Genomic DNA, 18,132 nt, shown 5'->3' with positions numbered 1-18,132 from the left:
TTCCCCAAATTAAAGGCTTTGGCACTTGAATTTGAGACTTCCTCTGCACCCCAGGTGTTGCTGCCGTCCCTTTCGTTGGCTCTGAAGTAAGTCTAATGTGCATGCTCCACGCGACTGCCAGGCCTCACCTTCCCCTGACCTCATCCCCCCTAGGGCCCGTACCTCACAGCAGCTCAGTCACCCAGTGCCCCGACCACACCCTGGGCCTTGCCACCACTTCCTGTTCTGTCTGCCCTATTCCCACTCTACCTATTTGTTCTAGATCACCCAAACTGCCAGTCCTCTAGTGTCTTCATTACGCTGTCAATATTTAACCTGCTCTTCGGATGCCTGGATATACAGAAGTTTATTGTGAATTTACTGCCATGAAGGATGTGTAGCATACAATTTACAAACAACGTAATATACCATACTCTCTGTTGTAAATTCTGTCAGGCCAACTGATTCTCCCAAAATGCTTTCATTGACTTCCACCCAACTCTTTCATCTGGTGCCAACATAGGACAGCGATTCAGCCCAGATTAGATGAGTGGACCTGCATCTCAACAGACTCTCTCCTCAATAAATGTATTTTCCCAGTAAATTTAACTGATACGATTTACTGTTAAACTATTTCTTACCCTCATTCAAATTACATTCATTCAACTGAAACTGTTCAGCTTCAGCAGAGCGGTAGCATGCCAGGAAACGGTATTCCCACCAGACAGACAGGGGCCACATACACACCTCAAGGGCAGACAAGAGTACAATGTAGTACATTAGGACAAAACTCATTAGTGTTGAGTTTTGAGCATTTACTACTCTTGTTTTTCTTAATATAACTTACTTACTACTAAGTTTATTTAATTGTAAATAATGATGGTATTTAAAATCAGCTTTCAATGGGGTGCCTGGGTGGTTCAGTCAGTTAAGCATCTTACTCTTGATTTCGGCTCAGGTCATGATCTCAGGGTCATGAGACTGAGCCCCACGTCGGGCTCTGGGCCTGGACCCTGCTTAAGATTCTCTTTCCCCCCTCTCCTTCTGCCCCTACCCCACTCCCTCTCCTTAAAAGAAAAAAAAAAAAAATCAGCTCTCAAAATCCCTGCAAATTTAAGCACCACTTCTCATGAACTGGAGGGTCAGGCTCTAATACCTCACTGTGGCCTCCACAACATTGGACTCCCCCCCCCTCCCCTCTCCCTATCACACAGGATGGTCTGAAAAGAAAACATGGAATTGGTGTCCTCCAGGGTCTACTGGGAAAACATGACTGGAGTGAAGTTAAGGTCAAGCAGCCTAAAAGGTCTCTCAATTTTCTTAGGATGGGTCCATGGGAAACTTCTTGAAGACCAGTATTACTAGTTTGTATTGGGCACTTAACAGGTTTACAACTTACTACCTACCAAGTGCTTCCTTCTCAAGTTACCAAGGAAAGAAAGGCCTACCGACTCCCTTGGGAGTATGGATCTGGCCAACTGTCCGCACCCCCCTGCTTGAGAGATGGAAGAGTGCAAGTAAGAATGCAGAGCGAAGATGGAAAGGAACCAGGCTCTCCCACTCATCCTGCAGGAAACACTGACTGTCCAAAAGCCCCATTAAGGAAACACATCCCCAAAGCCTACTATTACCTACACTGACACCAACTTACATGTACAAGGTCTTTCTCCCCGACACAGGAAGCCATCTTCAGACATTACCTCATCCCCTAATCCTCGCATCAAACCTGGGAGGCAGGTAGTAGAAGGTAGCCTCCACTTTGCTTATCTGTGGGGCAATCACTTCGCAGGCATCAGAGCAGATCACACTCTTCAAGCCTACTGAGCGTCCCCGACACCAATGGGGAGCTCTCCTCTCGTTCTGCAACTGAGCACCGACGTGCAGGACAGAACTCCCTTTTGCCCCAACGCATCAGACAGAGAGAAAACTCCAGCTTAAAATGCTCCCCTGTGAGCCCTACTCCAAGCAGTGGTCTCAACGAAGGTCATCTCCATGGGTCTGCCATTTTCCTATGGTTACAACCCCAAACATGTTTGCACAAACTCTAGCAGTACAGGTGCCCAACAAGGTTCCCAGGCTACCATCCACAATTTGTGAGTGCTCTGTGAATTCTGAAAAACTGGCTGGTGGGGGACTGGAGCTCATGGAAGGAATGAGAAGTAAAGAATGAGTAGCTGAACTCATAAAGTTGCCCTCTTTCCTCCTGGAGGATGTAAATCCTTACTTTCCACCAGTGGTTTTCTGGTGCAAACAAGACTTGCACTTTTGGAAGGCAGAAAGATGGCAAAGGTACTAATGCCAAGAAATTTCATTTGGCCTTTGAGTTCACAGTGGACTAGGAGGCTGGGGTAGGGGAGAAGACTGCATTCCACCACCAATCAGTTAAGAAAAGTGCACCCCAATCTCCTTTCCTAGAACAGACACGTCTTCTCAGTGTGGAGCCTCCCCCTTCACAGCCATACCTCACCACCAGCCACTTGCAGTAACTAGTTCTCTTGAACTTCTGGATGCCTGTGCCACTTTGTAGCTTCCTCCAAAGGACCCAGATACCTTCAGCTCACACCACAGCTGTCCCCATTTCACATCTGGTTTCCTGAGGTATCACCCATTGCCAATGGGACTCCCTGCCTTCTTTCTTCTCTCACACCACCAAACATTATCTCCCTTTCCATTCCACAGAAACATCATTTTCCAGTTTAAGGAAATGGAAAAACATCCTAGATTCCATGTACGTAATTTATCACAGTGTAAACTTTTTAAGATTTTATTTAGGGGCGCCTGGGTGGCTTAGTCAGGTAAGTGGCCGGCTGCCTTTGGCTCAGGTCATGATCCCAGGGTCCTGGGATCGAGCCCCACATCGGGGAGCCTGGTTTCTCCCTTTCCCTCTGCCTGCCACTCTGCCTACTTGTGCTATGTCAAATAAAATCTAAATAAATAAACAAAAATAAAGATTTTATTTAGAGAGCAAGCAGGGAGAAGAGTAGACGGGAAGGGTGAAGGAGGGGGAAAGACTTTCCAGCAGACTCTGCCCTGAGTGCAGAGCCTGACCCCATGACCCTGAGATAATGAACTGAGCCAAAACCAAGAATCAGACGCTTCACTGACTGAGCCATCCAGGTGCCTCCATCAGTGTTCTACACCAAAATAATACAAGAGCAAATTGGAGTAAGATACCTGGCATGACCACACCCTCACTGTGGAGGTCACGGCCCTACCAGGCTGCAGGCTCACATCGTAATGAGCACTAAAAGATCAAAGCTCAATGCGCATGCGATGCGTCTACTTCAGAGACTGCCACTTAGTGCGATACAGGTCTCAGAGCCATCCTCCGCCTACCCAACCGCTCCAACCAGCATGCCTTTAATAAGCCCATCACTGTTGGGGGCCAGCTCAAATACCAGACAAGAGCTGACGCAGAGCCCTTCAGGGCAGCAGGTCCACTGGTCAGGAAACAATCCTAGGTACGCTTCCTGGTTCTACCGTCAGCAGTCTGCTCCCAGTCTGGGTATGGCTCGAGAAGTTTCTCTTTTCACCTTAAGCGCCAACCTCCAGCCCTGGGCTGTCAGGGAATCTTCGGGCAGCCCTGCTTCCTCTCATTAAGTGACGTTAGAACTTGGGAACTGGTCTCCATAAATGACACGAGAGGCAGGATTCTGTGTATACGCACGGAGGGTTATGAGAGGAGCCTGCCGGCTTGAGTTATGACGGTATGATCAGGGAACCTCTCTGCATTGGGGCTAAATCAGTTTTCAAAGTGATCTGTGTGTGAGCCCCAGGGTCTGGAAGTAAATGCTTTTTATCTGTTCTACATTCCAACCTTTCTGGCTATCATGTGTTTTAAAGGGTTCTATTTGCTAGAAGCAAGGGAAACCAACCAACCAAACCTGAAAGCTGGACTGACCTCCTGGTGCCTAAAACATTATAAACATTAGAATAACCTATCTCCTTGTTGCTACTCTAACTCATTCATTCACTTGCCTTGTAAATGAGTCAGGAGCAAGGAGATCACGCTTTGTCCTGGTTTCAAAATTTTAACTGTATTAATCTAGCTCATTCCTCAGGCATTTTCTGAATAAAACAATCATATAAACCTCCAGTCTGTGGCCACTTCAAGGACACAATCCTCCACCTTCAGCAAGGGGTGCGAAGTAGGAACAGGAGCCACATGTGGCCCCAGAAAGCCACTGCTCCCTCCATACCAGCTAACGTCTGCTCGGTGCCCTCCCGGCCAGGACCCTCCTAACTTGCCCTTTTGCCTTTAGCACACTCTGTTTCGACACGAGATTTAATATGCCTAGGAATTACTATACAAAATGTAGTTTCAGACATTCCAAAGACAAAGTACTCCAGGGCCACTGATTATCAAGAATTTTTACTTGTTTGACTCTTGGGGCTTCAACTCTTAGAGGGACGATTTCCCTGCTGGCATCCCCTCACCCCAGCCCCCACACCAAGGGAAATACCAGATTTGAAGACACCATGGCACTGGGGCTCACAAGGTTTTAACTCAAGCAAAAAAAAAAACCAAAAAAAAAACCAAACAAACAAACAAACCAAAAAAACAACAACAACAACAAAAAACCCACTAATAACAGAGCTTATTCTGCACAATTAGTAAAGAAAGACACCAAACCATTTAAACATAATTTATGTACATTTATGGCTTTATACAATAATAGCAAAGATTGTTCTTGTGTCTGTAAGTACATCAGCATCATCAGGCACTTCTCAGAGAGTCTCGGAACAGGAACATGGAATCCGCACTGTTACTGAACTCGAGTAGTGAAATGCGGGAGGGCGTGGCCGCGTCCTGACGGACTCCTTTGGCCACCTGGCCACCATGCCAGGCTGTGCGCACCACCCTCGAGGAGGAGGCCAAGAGTAATGCAAGGCTGTTTTGTTTGCATAAACCACATAGCATTTTTTAATGAATGATTACTCCCAAACCAAAACCACAAGAGAAACTTCTCATTTAGAAGTCAGTTATAAATTAAGCACTCTTAAGAGCTGAATGTGAGAATTTCAAGTAAGTCTGGGGGAGGGAGAGGGGTATTGGTGAAATATACCCAGCAGTTGTTGAACAAGTCCAAATTGTATAACTTTTGGAAACTTTTTTTTCTTTCCCATTTTAAGTGTCCTTCTCCTCTTCTTGGTACGTTCCACTGATTTACTGCCCACTGGGATACAACATTTGCTAATTAATTTAGACTGTCAGTTTGTTGAAGCAGAACTTTGCAAGTAATGCGTCTATTACCTAAATATATTCCATACGTCTATATTACGGAAACAATACTTTATATTTAAAATATCAGAATAGCTCTATAATACAATATGCTTTTAATAACAGTACAAACCAGAGGAAATAAATCAAACAAGGCTGCATAGGTGATATCATTTGCACATTTCACAAAGCAATCATGTACAATAACTGATATACTAATTACTCCAGAAAGTCAGTATTCGTACAGAAAAAGAATTACCAGAGGTCACATAATGTTTGTTTTCAAAATAGACAAGGTGCCTTTCACTGGACTTCACTGTACCCCAAAGAGATACCCAAGACTCATGTCAGAATCTCGACACAAAGAAAAAATTGGAAGGAAGGAAAAAAAGATATTTACATAGACTCAGGAGGAAGAAACATCTTTTTAAAAGTTACTCTAGGATATAGTAAGATTTTAAGAGTGATTTCAGCTGTAGTTGCCTCTTTAATGAACAAATGGGGGACTCTAAGGCTCATTGTATGAGGGCACAGGAGGAGGAAAGAAGGTGGACACGGCAACAGGATTGGGAACCCAAGGACCCTGGCACCAACGAGTTCTATCACATACGCAGAAGGCACTGCTTAGAGGAACGATGGTTTCCAAAACCAGACATATTTTGGAGTGGCCAACGGTGAAGATGGCTGGAGAGGAGGCTATTCAATGAATTTTCAAAATAGCAGAAGTCACAGTGGGAAGCTTATAATAGAGCTGGCCTCGTATAGGAAATCTTTCAGGAACAATTGTGTTCTTGTTAAACATGTAGGAAAAACCAAGCCAACAGATCCGCAATTCACATGCAAGACAAAGCAAGTGTGATCCAGGCTAAGTACACAGAAAGAAATCAGAGCCCTCTCAAAAAGGCAAGAGGAACACTTTTGTACACCTGCTCCTTTTATTGTGCTGATTTAGGGCATTCCACATGACTTGAAAATACTGATGGGATGCAAAGCCAATTAACCTGGTCTGTCAGTTACAGGTAACTGCAAAATATTAAAACATAATGACACAGAATTATAGCTGAGGTTGCTAAAGGCTAAGGAAATTCTCCAATTTCTAACTCACACTAAGAGCTTTGAAAATAAATTCAAGAACAACTTACAGCTGGTTTGTCGAGTTTTCCAATTAACTGCCCCAATTTTTTAACAAGCTCTAGTCCCTTTGGTAGCCATCTGCACTCAGGGACATGAAGTGTTCTGCACATCAGTAAAGTCCTATTTTAAATTTTCCTCCTTCTACCTAAATTTCCACAGTGTGCTACATAATCTGCAGGACAGAAGGGAGGGAGGGATAAAGTGTGTGAGTCTTAACATAATCCTTAGAGGCAGAGCTACAAAACCAACCTCCACCTACACCAAAATAAAAGCACAGAAGAATGAGGGGAAACATTTGCTGAAGCTCAGCGCAGAAAGGTTAGGTTGACCCCAACTCCCAGTTCTGAGAGAGGAGCATGAGCACGATTTCAGACGCGAGACTCCCTTTCTGAGCCACAGACATCATCACGAGGCCCCTTGGGAGCAACTGAAGGAACACAGCACACAGGCATCTATCAGAGGACTCAATGCTCTGCATGCACTTAGTTCACGGGGAAACAGGAGCAGATGGGAGTTTTTTCAAATACATACATTTAAAAAAAAAGTATTAAGTTCTCCTAGACATGTAACGCAAAATGTCTGTAACTATACATCGCTCTCCTGCCAAAACAGAGCCCGAAACGTTGAGTATGCAAGTACTAATTACAATGATTTTAAGATTAGTCAGAAACACCGCGTAGCATCCCGAAGTGTACAAACCAGTTAAACACGTATAAAATTAGTACTAATCCAGTTAGAAATACAAAATGAAAATTATGGATGCTGCCTCCAATATCTGGGATTCCACAAATTTACAAGCAGACTATGTAACAAAGTAGACTCTAGTTTTAAGAAAACATTACAGTTCAATATCTATTCCAAAATGATCTCAAGTCCCAACGATAACATCAAAAATCATTTATCTGGAAATTAGAACCATTTAAATGTTTATACAAATTTGCAAATAACAAAATAAACAAACAAAAAAAATAGAAAAGACCTGTACAAGGCTGGCATTTAATCTACCCCGCCCCCCCCCCAAAAGGTGTTTGACAAGTCCATGAATTCAGCAGACTGATAACAGGCTATCGGTTCTCATGTGAATTGTGTGGTTGTGTGAACAGGCCCAAAGCTGTTCCACGGAGGCCCAGGATGGAGAGCTTGGTTCTCTGTGGTTCATCTGTTCAGCGGAACACAGGTAGTACAAACGAAAGTCTAACTTATCAAAGACATGAGACCATCACAGTATTACAAAAAGAGTATATAAACTTTCCTTGGACCAAATGGATATATTAAAAAACAAAAACAAAAACAAAAAACCCAAAAAACACACAAATACAATTCTGTAGCTACTGCTTATGTACAAAACTTGAAAGCACACCAGGATTCAAACGTCTTTTCTGCAATTATATGGTGTAGTGAGTTTGGCACTTCATTGTAATGAAATTTCCAATGGCACAGTCCTTATCTACAGCAGCACAGAACCTGCAAACATTGGGCAGACATCCTGTACAGGAAAAGTGTCTTCGCTGCCAAGTCTGACGAAAGGAAAAAAGAAACTTTTTTTTTTTTTTTTAAATCAAGAAATGAAAAGGAGGGGTGAAGGACATCTTTGGACTGCTTCTCTCAGTTCCTGCTGTCAGACACTCTGAAGTACTTTTAAGTGTAGCCTAGAAAAAACACACAATGAAAATACAGCCAAATTAAAATCAATTCAATTTAACATATTAGAGTGACAGACATGCTTGGGGGTGAGGGGAAGCTAGAGCTTTCTCAACAGCTCCAACATCATTGGGGCGGGGGGGGGGCATTCAACTTAAGAAAAAACTGCAGTAGTTGATTTGTATCAAACATATTCACTTATTGAAAAGCTACTAAAAAGATGCAGCCATCTAACTGTCAGAAGAAAATCTTTAAAGCAGTCAAAGGAAGCTTCCTTATGCTTAAAAAAAAAAAATTATGAGCTGTAAAAAGGGCACAGAGTGCATGATAAAAGATGCCTCTCTGCAAGGAACAGCCAGCTGACATCAGAGGAGGCCCAACTGTGGAAGATACACGGCAAGTTACTGTGCTCCTCTCTTTCAAGCTCTGGCTTCAGAAGGTCTTTTGATAGTGGGGTGATCTTACCTGTTCATAACTCACTCTTAGCCTGACACCCAGCTATGTGTCGTCGTCTTAACGCTGTGTGGGAAGCTTTGGTTGGGCAACACATTGTCAAAGTTAAAATCCAAAGTATCTCCATCCATGAGGTCGTTTCGAATGATGGACTCCATGTCACAGTCCAAGCGCTCAATAAACATGCCGTCCAAGTCACTGGGGAGCTTCTCCTGGTGGAGAATGCCCATCCTGCCATAGCCATTGCAGCTGCTCATGGAGGAGTAGGCCCCCAGGGTGTTCATCTGCATGGGGTGGGACAGAGGCACTGGTAAAGCTGTCTTCACTGGGGCCAAACGGTTCATACCCGAGGTGTGGGGCATGGTGTTGACCGCGTGGGGCAAGGCACGCCCATTAACTGCAGATGTTGGCTGGCTATGTCCAGGATGGGTGTGGGAGCTGGGGTTCATCATTTTGTTATGAGATGCCTGGCTGCCATAGGTTGACATGACCGAATTAGGGCCCATCAACACATTCTGACCAAGGACCCGGCTGTTGGGTTGGGCGACCCCAGGATCAACTGCTGTCATAATGTCATTATGGGGAGGAGAGTCAGAAGTAAGCAACTCCTTCAAGAGTCCCGGCGCACAGTTATACTGATTCATACCTCCATAGCTCGATTTGTTGTCCTGAAGTGTTTGCATAGGCATTTGGGGCAAAGGGCTCATGCTGGACTGGCCGTATGTATATTTTTGGTAGTTTGGGCTGGGTGAATTCAGACTGGTGTTTGGCGGTGCAAATGAGTAGCATGGTGTCTGCTGCATCATGGTGCCAGGTGAAGACTGGGTGGAAACAGTTAATGGCGTTGGTGATGAGAGAAGGTTGAGATTATCCAAAAGATTTTCCATATTTTCAGGATTGCTTATCTCAGACAGACTCGGTAGAGTAGATGCCATCTTTGCAGCAGATGGCGGGTACACCATAGAATGCACATCCCCATCTCCAAGATCATCCTGTTCGGTCATAATGGGAGAAAGTCTCCCACTAATAGTACTAGCATTTGAGCTAGTTCGAGGGCGAAATGTACTCCAGTTATCAAAGTCATCGTTGCTGTGAGAGCCAGGGCTCGCGGGCCACTTAGAAAACTGAGATCCCGGGCTGTCCCCAGCACCCTCCTGGCCAGACTGGAGGGATGCTTTCTTCTTAGCAGCCCGCCCCCGGCTCTTAGCAAATTTACTGTTGTTGTCCATGGATGCAGCTCTTCTCCGGGGGGATTTTCCACTCTTGCCTCCCTCTGGATTGAGCATCCACCAAGAACTTTTTCCAGTTCCTTCATTCTGCACACGAATGAACTTGCTGTGTAGGGACAGATTATGGCGAATTGAATTCTGTAAAGCAAAACATTACGTTAGAAACAATACTTCTCCAGTTGGAATATCTTCTATTCAGTATAGGTAGACAAGTAAGACAAGTAAAAAAAAAAAATTAAAGTTTGTGGTGCAGATTTCAATCCATACAATCATATGGGTTCTGAACTTCACTATAAAAGAGCTCAAACCAGTACAAGAGAAACAGTATCTTATCTTAAAAACAGCATGTGCATCTTACTGTAATGAGGGGACAAAATTAAATAAGCACTATTATAGACATCTTTTATATAGCTATATTTTATAAGGCAATTACACGAACTGGTTTTAAAGCCACTTAAGTTTCTGCTTGGCTACAATGCTATGCAAATAGCACTCTGTAACTAAGTGCTATCAAAAACCCTTCCCGTTCTATCGCCCCTAAAACTACTGCCAGTTCTCTTCAGACTGCACATATGCCATTTACACAAGTGAGAAGTTTTATATTACTGGGCCCACATGATTATGGAAAAGAAAGAAGTGAAGCAGGGTATATTCTTAGTTAAGAATTAAAAGCCTGAAAACTAGTTAAGACCTAAATTCCTTTCTACTTTTCAAGTCCATTAGGCAAATATAGGTGAACATAAGACAAACAGGATCGTATTTCTTATTTTAGAAAGCTGAACTGCCAAAAAGGGGGAGAATTTAAATTCCAGTGTTGTTCACCAGCCCCTCCTCCCCAAAACAACCCATAGTACATGCCAACTAACTGAAAGTCAGTCACTGCATCGGAGGTCAAGCTCTGTCCAAAAAGACCCCCTGGGTCAGGGAGAATAAGCGTCAGCAGTACAAAGCGCCATGCTTCAGCCGCTAAGTACAGGGGCTCCATGGTTAAATCATGCCACAGGTATGCCTAACACAATTAGTAAAGAAAATTAACTTGACTTTGGGAGACTGCGTGGCCCCTAGATGTCTTAGGCTTCCTTATCTATAAAACAGAGTTAAATAATAAACCCATTTAGGGTTATGCAAGAGATTGAATGACAGAGTTTATAAAATGTCCGATGATGTCTGGCACATGGTAAGCAGTCCCCAAGAAGTAGGTACCAGATCCCAACTTTGGGGGCTCAAGGATATTGCCAATCTGAACCCTGCTCCCCTCTTCCAATTCACTGGGGGTGTGGGTTGGAGCTTAGTGGTAAGGCAAGCATACACCCATAACTCCAAACATACAGGAGGCCAGAGACCGTCTCAAGCTCGGACAAAAGCAGCAAAGCCAGGCTGCAAACAACGAAGCCCCAATCTGATTCCTCTAATGGACGCGTGGTAAGACTTCCAGCACCTGGGGAGCCCCTGGGACATATGGAAAAGGAACAATGGGTTCCAAGGGAAGGACTCCAAGGGTCTCCTGTCCCTTGTCTTGTAGCTTTTTGTTCCCCATATAGAACAGGGCACACAGCAGACCCTTCCTAGCTGCTCATTCAGCAGCCTCTGTCATCAGGGCCCTGAGCCCAGGTCCAGGAGGATTCTGGGGGTCCTAGACACCTGGGAGCAGGGCCTTGTGCATGACTTCCAAGCCTTCCCTGGCACCCTCTGCCAACTGGAAACAAGGCTTAGCAGACTGAGCCCCCTGGACCTCTTGTGGCCCCTCTCCCCGACCACAAGAAGGCTCTGGCTGGATCGTGGTCAGCTGGGGATGTAGCCACAATGTCCACATTCTTCTGCCACCCATGTGGGATGTTGATGCTTGAGTGCCCATCACTGTGCCAGAAAGTCTTTTTTTGCACAGCAGGACGAGGCAAGGCTTCAACAAAAACGATGAATTCAAGTTCTTTCTTATTAAAAAGAGACTGGAAACAGAAAAGAAAAATAAATCTCCCTTTCTTTTTTTTTTTTTTTTTTAGATTTTATTTATTTATTCGATAGAGATCACAAGTAGGCAGAGAGGCAGGCAGAGAGAGAGGAGGAAGCAGGCTCCTCAGTGAGCAGAGAGCCTGACATGGGGCTCGATCCCAGGACCCTGGGATCACGACCTGAGCCGAAGGCAGAGGCTTTAACCCACTGAGCCACCCAGGTGCCCCAATAAATCTCCCTTTCTAAAAAGAGATGCAAAAGTCTGAGTAGAGTAAGGCCAGACAGCCAGGGCTGAGAAATCCCTATTTCAAAATGCCCTCTGACCCTCTGTACTACATTCCACCCAAGAATTGCAACAGAGCAGCGACATGACAAGCCCTTCTGCCAGTGCATACTGTGAGTTCGGGGCAGACACAGGGCTTCTGGGCTGGACACCGGGGTAGGTGTGCAAGTGGGTGGCAGCCAGTCTCTTTTGCTCTCTAGACTTTCCCCTTCCTTCCCATCTCCTGACCTATCCCCAACTCCAGACAAGCTGTGAGGAAGACTTTAAGTACATAAGAACCCTTAAAAGAGGCCAAGGACTACATTTCTATAATGGTCTATTTTATTCCCAAAGAGTCTCCAAACCCTACAGAGGTATGTTAAACACACATACCTATGTATGCTCCAAGAGCCAGAGCCTCATCTCTGGGGCCCACCAACACCAGCACACCAAGTTCTAAATCCGTCCTGAAGGAAGTGAGGGGGGGGCGGCAGCGGCTGTAGGGGGGGCGGTGTAGTGTGTATAAGACCTGGAAGGGAGCCAAGCGCTCCGCCCCTGTGACATGTTCTATAGGGTGGAATTCTGGACGTTTGCACAATATTCCATCATGACTATCTTGTTCTTGGAACACAACAGACACACAGATAAGCCATAAGAAATCTCTGGAGGAGAGGAAGCTTGACTCCTGTCCTTGTCACATTTAGTTAATGATAAAGGGGGAAGATCCTCCCAGATAACGGCTTCCTGGCTGTCTGCACTGCCTGAGAGGGTGGTGCAGCTCTCCAACACACACAATAATTACATCAGGTCACTGGGACTGCAATTAGGGGACATTTTTAACAAGACTGCAGAATGTGTAATGATGAAATCTTTAAAAAGTTTAGAAAGCATTCAACTAACTCAGGTGGGACATACACTAACTACTAAGACTCAGACCTACTTCCCCCCGCCAAAAAGGGGGTCCACAGCAATCCCCTACTTATCAAAACATCACGCTCCATATTTTTCTAAGAGGACATTTCAGGTCACTCTTTGAGTAACAGAGCTGTCTTCTAACTTTGCCAACAATTAGAAAATTTTTTTTTCCAAACAGGAAAAGGTTTGCTGTGCAGGGCTTGTTACAAAAATTCCTGTTTTTCATACAGCCAGCGGGGCTCTAGTGGAGGGGGCAGGGGTGGCCAATAGGTAAAGCTTGTGAAATGTGTGCTGCTATTAACGGTATTATGTCTGCAGATCCCTGTGGGACACAGCCATGGCTGCGGGAACCATAGTGCTCCCATGAACCATGCGGCACAGCCACACATGACTGCTCAGTTCTTGATGAACGAAACAGTACCCGAGGAACGAGGCAGGCTGTGGAGACAGAAAACTCGGGCATTGCAAGCCACTTACCCAAATACTGAGTTTTTACATGACGCCATTCAGGTCCCACCTCCCCCCCGCCAAAAAGACTCATCAGCAAATTTCCTCTCCACCAGCCTGAGTTTTTTACTAATGCTGAGCTGGATTTCCTCTGCACATACACTCTCCGCAGCCTGCTCCCCACACTGTGCCCCAAGCAAGGCAGCATGTTCTTCTTGGGAAGTCCCACCTGAGACCTGAGGAACCCAGTGGGTCGTGTCGGGGGCAGGAGCAGCTGCACAAGGTATGCGTTCACTTGTTCGGCCAGCTTCTGACTCCCAGGTGCTCGATTTCATGAGCTCTATGGATTCCAAGCTGCCTAAAGGCCAAGGGCTGAAGGACCGTTTTATTTCCTAACCTGAAAGCCCCTAGAAGATGCTCCGTGCATGTGCACACACAAATACACACGCTCCACACACAAGACAAACTCAATGCATGTCTGTTGACAGTCATCCCAAACCCATCACAGGGAAGATGTAATGTCTTACACATCTTTACCCATCTGTCCATGAACTGATTCATGCCAAATAACATTTGTTGGGACCTATGTTGTGCTAGGTCCAAGGAAGGGCAAGAGGAGGCATTAGGCAGAGTCTGCCCTCTAGGTGTTTTATGATCTATGATCTACCTGGGGCAAGAACAAGTCCACCTGAACAGCCACTTGGGACAAAAAGAAATGATGCACAAACAACTGTCCAGGTGCACTGACATTGTCCTGCCAATGGTCACCACCACCCAACCTCCTCCAACTGCTCTCTCAGCCCAAACGTACCTCTCTTCTGGAACCATCCCATTCTAAGGCTCTTTGACACAGGACCTTGTTTACTCACCACAATTATGATTCTGCTATGTGTGGTCCCTTGAGGGAGGGCCTGGCTCCCCACTACACTGTAAGCTGCATGAGCTCGGGCCCTGGTCTGTCTTCTCATACACTGTATCCTCACAGCTCCATCACCAAGAGGCACTCAAGTATCTGTTGAATGGATTAATAGTTTCTGCGTTTACAGGGTTGTTGTGGAGATGAAATGAGATAACACAAGTAAAGTGCTTACCTCAATCAGTGTTAGCTGCCGTTATTATTAGGATAATGATACCTACAAAATTACACATCTGTGTTTTAAAGACTTATCTATATTATAACCATTGGTCTTATTTATGATCATATCTTGCACTGCTGCCACTAACATAAGACTTTTACATGTAAGGTACTAGAAAAATAGACCAATTTGAGGTAAGAGCTAAGACATTTTCTCTGTGCACTAGATAGTGTTTTGAGTGCTGTGGACAAGTGTTAATAAGGAAGGAATTCAGATACCAAAGCTGGTCCATTACAACCTTTGTCAGCAAGTGTCACGAGAACCCTGAAGTCTTCTCAAAGGTGTGGACACCGAGCCTTGCAATGTGGGCATCACACACGGCTGTGGACTCGCCACGCTCTGGGCTAAGCCAGCATGTGATGGGGGAAGCAGTGGCAGGGATTACACGGGCCACAGGCCACAGACCAGTCTGGTATCTCCTCGGGGGTGGTTATGACTGAGCCCTGCTGGTCCTCTGCCTCCCTGGCTGGAATTAAGCTAGGCTCTGAGGCTAGCCCCTAGAGACCCTGAGGACACAGGACAGGAATTGCCCCTCTCTAGGATGCTCTCAACCCTCTGTCTAAAGCAGTGAAAGCAAGAAGAAATCTTCACACCTTTCATTTACTTCTAACTTTTTTATTCATTTTAAATCTATATTTGCAAATATGTTACATAATGTATGCAATGTATTATTATACTACAAATTAATAAATGGAACATTGGAGAGTGTATGTGATTTTTACAAAAACATTTAGACACTCCTAGTCTTCTCTAGTAGGCTTCTAGTCTACCAGAAGCCTGAACAAAGAAAATCCAAGGAGCAGACCAGCTCCAGAGTCAAGTCTAGCAAACTGTTTGCCCCCCCAGACCTGGGCTGAAGAAACGGTCTAGTCTACCCCTTGGTCTACATCCCCCGACCACCCCTGCCCTGCCCCGGGCTCCTTACTGACCACTTCTCTGTACCCTAGACCCTCATCATCCTTAATTCTGCCGTCTAACTTAGGCTGGCTCCATGTAGCCTATCCACTGGTGTACATGGAGACCATCACCTCTTGGCCATGGCTCTTGCCATCATTCTACTTTTTTTCCTGTTTGGCAGTTCTAAGACTACTCTGGTCTTTGTGTTTAACCAAGCAATAAAACAAAACCATCAACTTAAGTTGGCCTTCATACTTTATGTCTGAATTTTACTTTATACACAACTGTTTTTAAAACCTCATCTGGGGGTACCTGGGTGTGGCTCAGTGGGTTAAGCCTCTTCCTTCAGCTCAGGTCATGATCTCAGGGTCCTGGGATTCATCGGGCTCTATGCTCAGCAGGGAGCCTGCTACCCACCCCCCACTGCCTGCCCCTCTGCCTACTTGTGCGCACTCGCGCTCTCTCTCTCTCTGTCAAATAAATAAATAAAATCTTAAAAAAAAAAAAAAAGTCCTCATCTGATCCCACACATGGAAGATCGTTATAAGGTGGACATTACTGAACCTGTTTTAGAAATGGGAAAACTGAGGCTCAGAAAATGAACTGTCCAACTAGGATTCAGACCAAGGTTTCATGAGTCTGCGTGTAGCACTGCTGCCAGCTAGAAAACCCACCTCCTTGGCTCCTCCATCAGTAAGAAGCAGCAAAAGAACATACTTAAAAATAAGGTTATATGAATGCATCTTGAGGGAGTGGAAATAATTCTGCTTACAAAGACTAGTTTACAAAACTAATTTTCTGCCTCACTGGATAATAAATTTACAAACTATGATTTGCTTTAATTCTAATGGGTTACGCTTTATGGCAGAAAAGCATAGCAGCTAAGTGTGAACTTCAGGTACCAGCAGCACCCTGGGGAAAGCATGTGTAAGGAGGCTGTGGGGACCCACAGGAAAATGGAAAGGCCCCAGGGGCCCCTGCAGCCTAGAACTGCCCATCACCCTGCCACAGGGTGGGTGTGAGCAACAGTCACCAAGTCAAACAAAAAGAACTTCAAACTAAGACACTGGAACACATGACTAAATGAACTTGTTGTTCTAGAAATTCTAGAAATTCTTTCAAAATGCTAGACAAACTAGATTTTTCCAAAAGCATTTTATCTAACTTCTGTGAACTCTGCCAATGCATGTAATTGTTCTGTAGACTCCCAGCATGGACTTGCCTCCCTCCTCCTGCTTCCTCTCTTTTACACCATCTCTTCCTGCACTTCTACGAGTGAAAACAAACTAAGGAGAAAGTTGGAATAATCTGTATTCAACAGAGTTCCCATTAGAGTTGCTAATAAAACAACTTTGTAAAATAATCCATTTTGCCTGCAAACAGAGGGAAAACATGTGACCGTTTGCCAACTGTTCTTTTTACAAGTGACGTCAATAGACACGCTATCAATAGCCAGCATATAGATTCGACTTTGAAAAGTGTTGTAATAAAAGATTTGCTGTGAATAGCTAATCTACATGCTTACACATTAGGCTCCAGCAGCATTCAGCTCTTCTTCCAAAAGGCTGATATCACTGCCCAGGAACCTATCCTTCTTGCCTGGATACCAATGATCCCATAGGCCACTCTCCCCCGAGGTCTGCACTGAGGAGGACTCAGGCATCTCCAGTGAGCCCAGGGCTGTGAAGAAAGGACTCACAGCCTCATAGTATTTGCAAACTAGAAGGCACTGGGAAGGTCATCCAGCCTAACATCCCCATTTCACATTAGGGAAAAGAGAGTTCAGAAAGATTAAAATGCAGATGAAAAATTTATGAGTGTTCATTTACAAAAAGCAGAAGCACATGGGACTTTACTCCGAGAAGAAATGTAGAACAAGTACGAAGAACGTGCACCGTCCTTCCCCTAGGCAAATCAATTCTTAGCTATACATTCTCAAATGGCTACAGATACACATTTAGCTCTAAACAGATTTCTCTGACTCAAATCATTCCAAAGAAGGAAAATATGACTACATTAGAGAACCTCCAGCAAAAAAAAAGCATGTGGGAGATTATGCTCTCATGTAAAACAACACCAAAAAGACAAATGTAAGAACTCATGAGCACCCTGAGAAGTTTCACGTTTGTGGGGAAGCACACAGAGAGGCAGAACCCAGGGTCAGGCTGACTACCAGTCCACCCTGAGTGAGTGCCTTGATCTCACTAAGCCTCAGTCTCAGTCTTGCCATTTGTGAAACAGTGATTATACAGGATTGTCACACAGGATGCTTAGGGACTGAACAGCAGCATGTGTATAGAAAGCACTTGGTGCACCCCTGGACACAAAGCTGAGGAAATAAAGGTTGGCTATTTTGTGATAGGAAGCAAAGGGATAAATAAACAGGAATTTTAAAGCTATCGTGAATGGTTACAACTTGATTAAAACCCATTCATCACAAACTTCCTGTTTAACAGGCTGCCAGCCTTCCTCAGACTTGTTTCCACGTCCTCACAACTGAACTATATAATCTTTCTCTTACAGAAAAATTGTTTTCGCCCCTTAAGAAGATTTTAAATGCAAAAATGTGATTGTTTAACTAGTGTGTTCTGTTGGCTTTTTGGATAACCTATGTCAGAACACATGTGTGCCCATGGGGTTGTTCAAGAAGGAGACAGACCAGCTGACTGATGACAGATTATATTCAGGAGGGCAATTATTAGAACAGTGCTCTTTCTCGTTTCTTCTCACACTGGTCACTCACCACCATTTACTTTGCTGAGAAGAAACCCTATAACAGCCCTTTAGAGGTGGGGGATTTCACAAACACACTGCAGGACAAAATATTCTGTAAAAAGGTAAGCTACAAGTGAGTGGAACCACAGTACT

The 18,132-nt window shown here is 44.8% G+C and overlaps 1 protein-coding gene across 1 annotated transcript in view; it reads right to left on the bottom strand.

The window, feature by feature from the left end:
• Positions 1-4,610: 4,610 nt before the first annotated feature.
• The window catches only part of FOXO1 (forkhead box O1), a 99,212-nt gene continuing 85,690 nt past the window's right edge, over positions 4,611-18,132 (bottom strand). The window contains exons 2-3 of the mRNA XM_080797978.1: positions 8,441-9,795; positions 4,611-7,983 (exon numbers count right to left, since the gene is read on the bottom strand). Of these exons, the coding sequence (XP_080654104.1) occupies positions 8,458-9,795 (1,338 nt within the window). The 3' untranslated portion in view covers positions 4,611-7,983; positions 8,441-8,457. The remainder of the gene's footprint in view (positions 7,984-8,440; positions 9,796-18,132) is intronic.

Source organism: Martes martes (assembly GCF_963455335.1).
Source record: "Martes martes genome assembly, chromosome: 3".
NCBI lineage: Eukaryota > Metazoa > Chordata > Mammalia > Carnivora > Mustelidae > Martes > Martes martes.
Note: the sequence above shows the minus strand (reverse complement) of the source record. Positions and strands in the feature narration are given on the sequence as shown.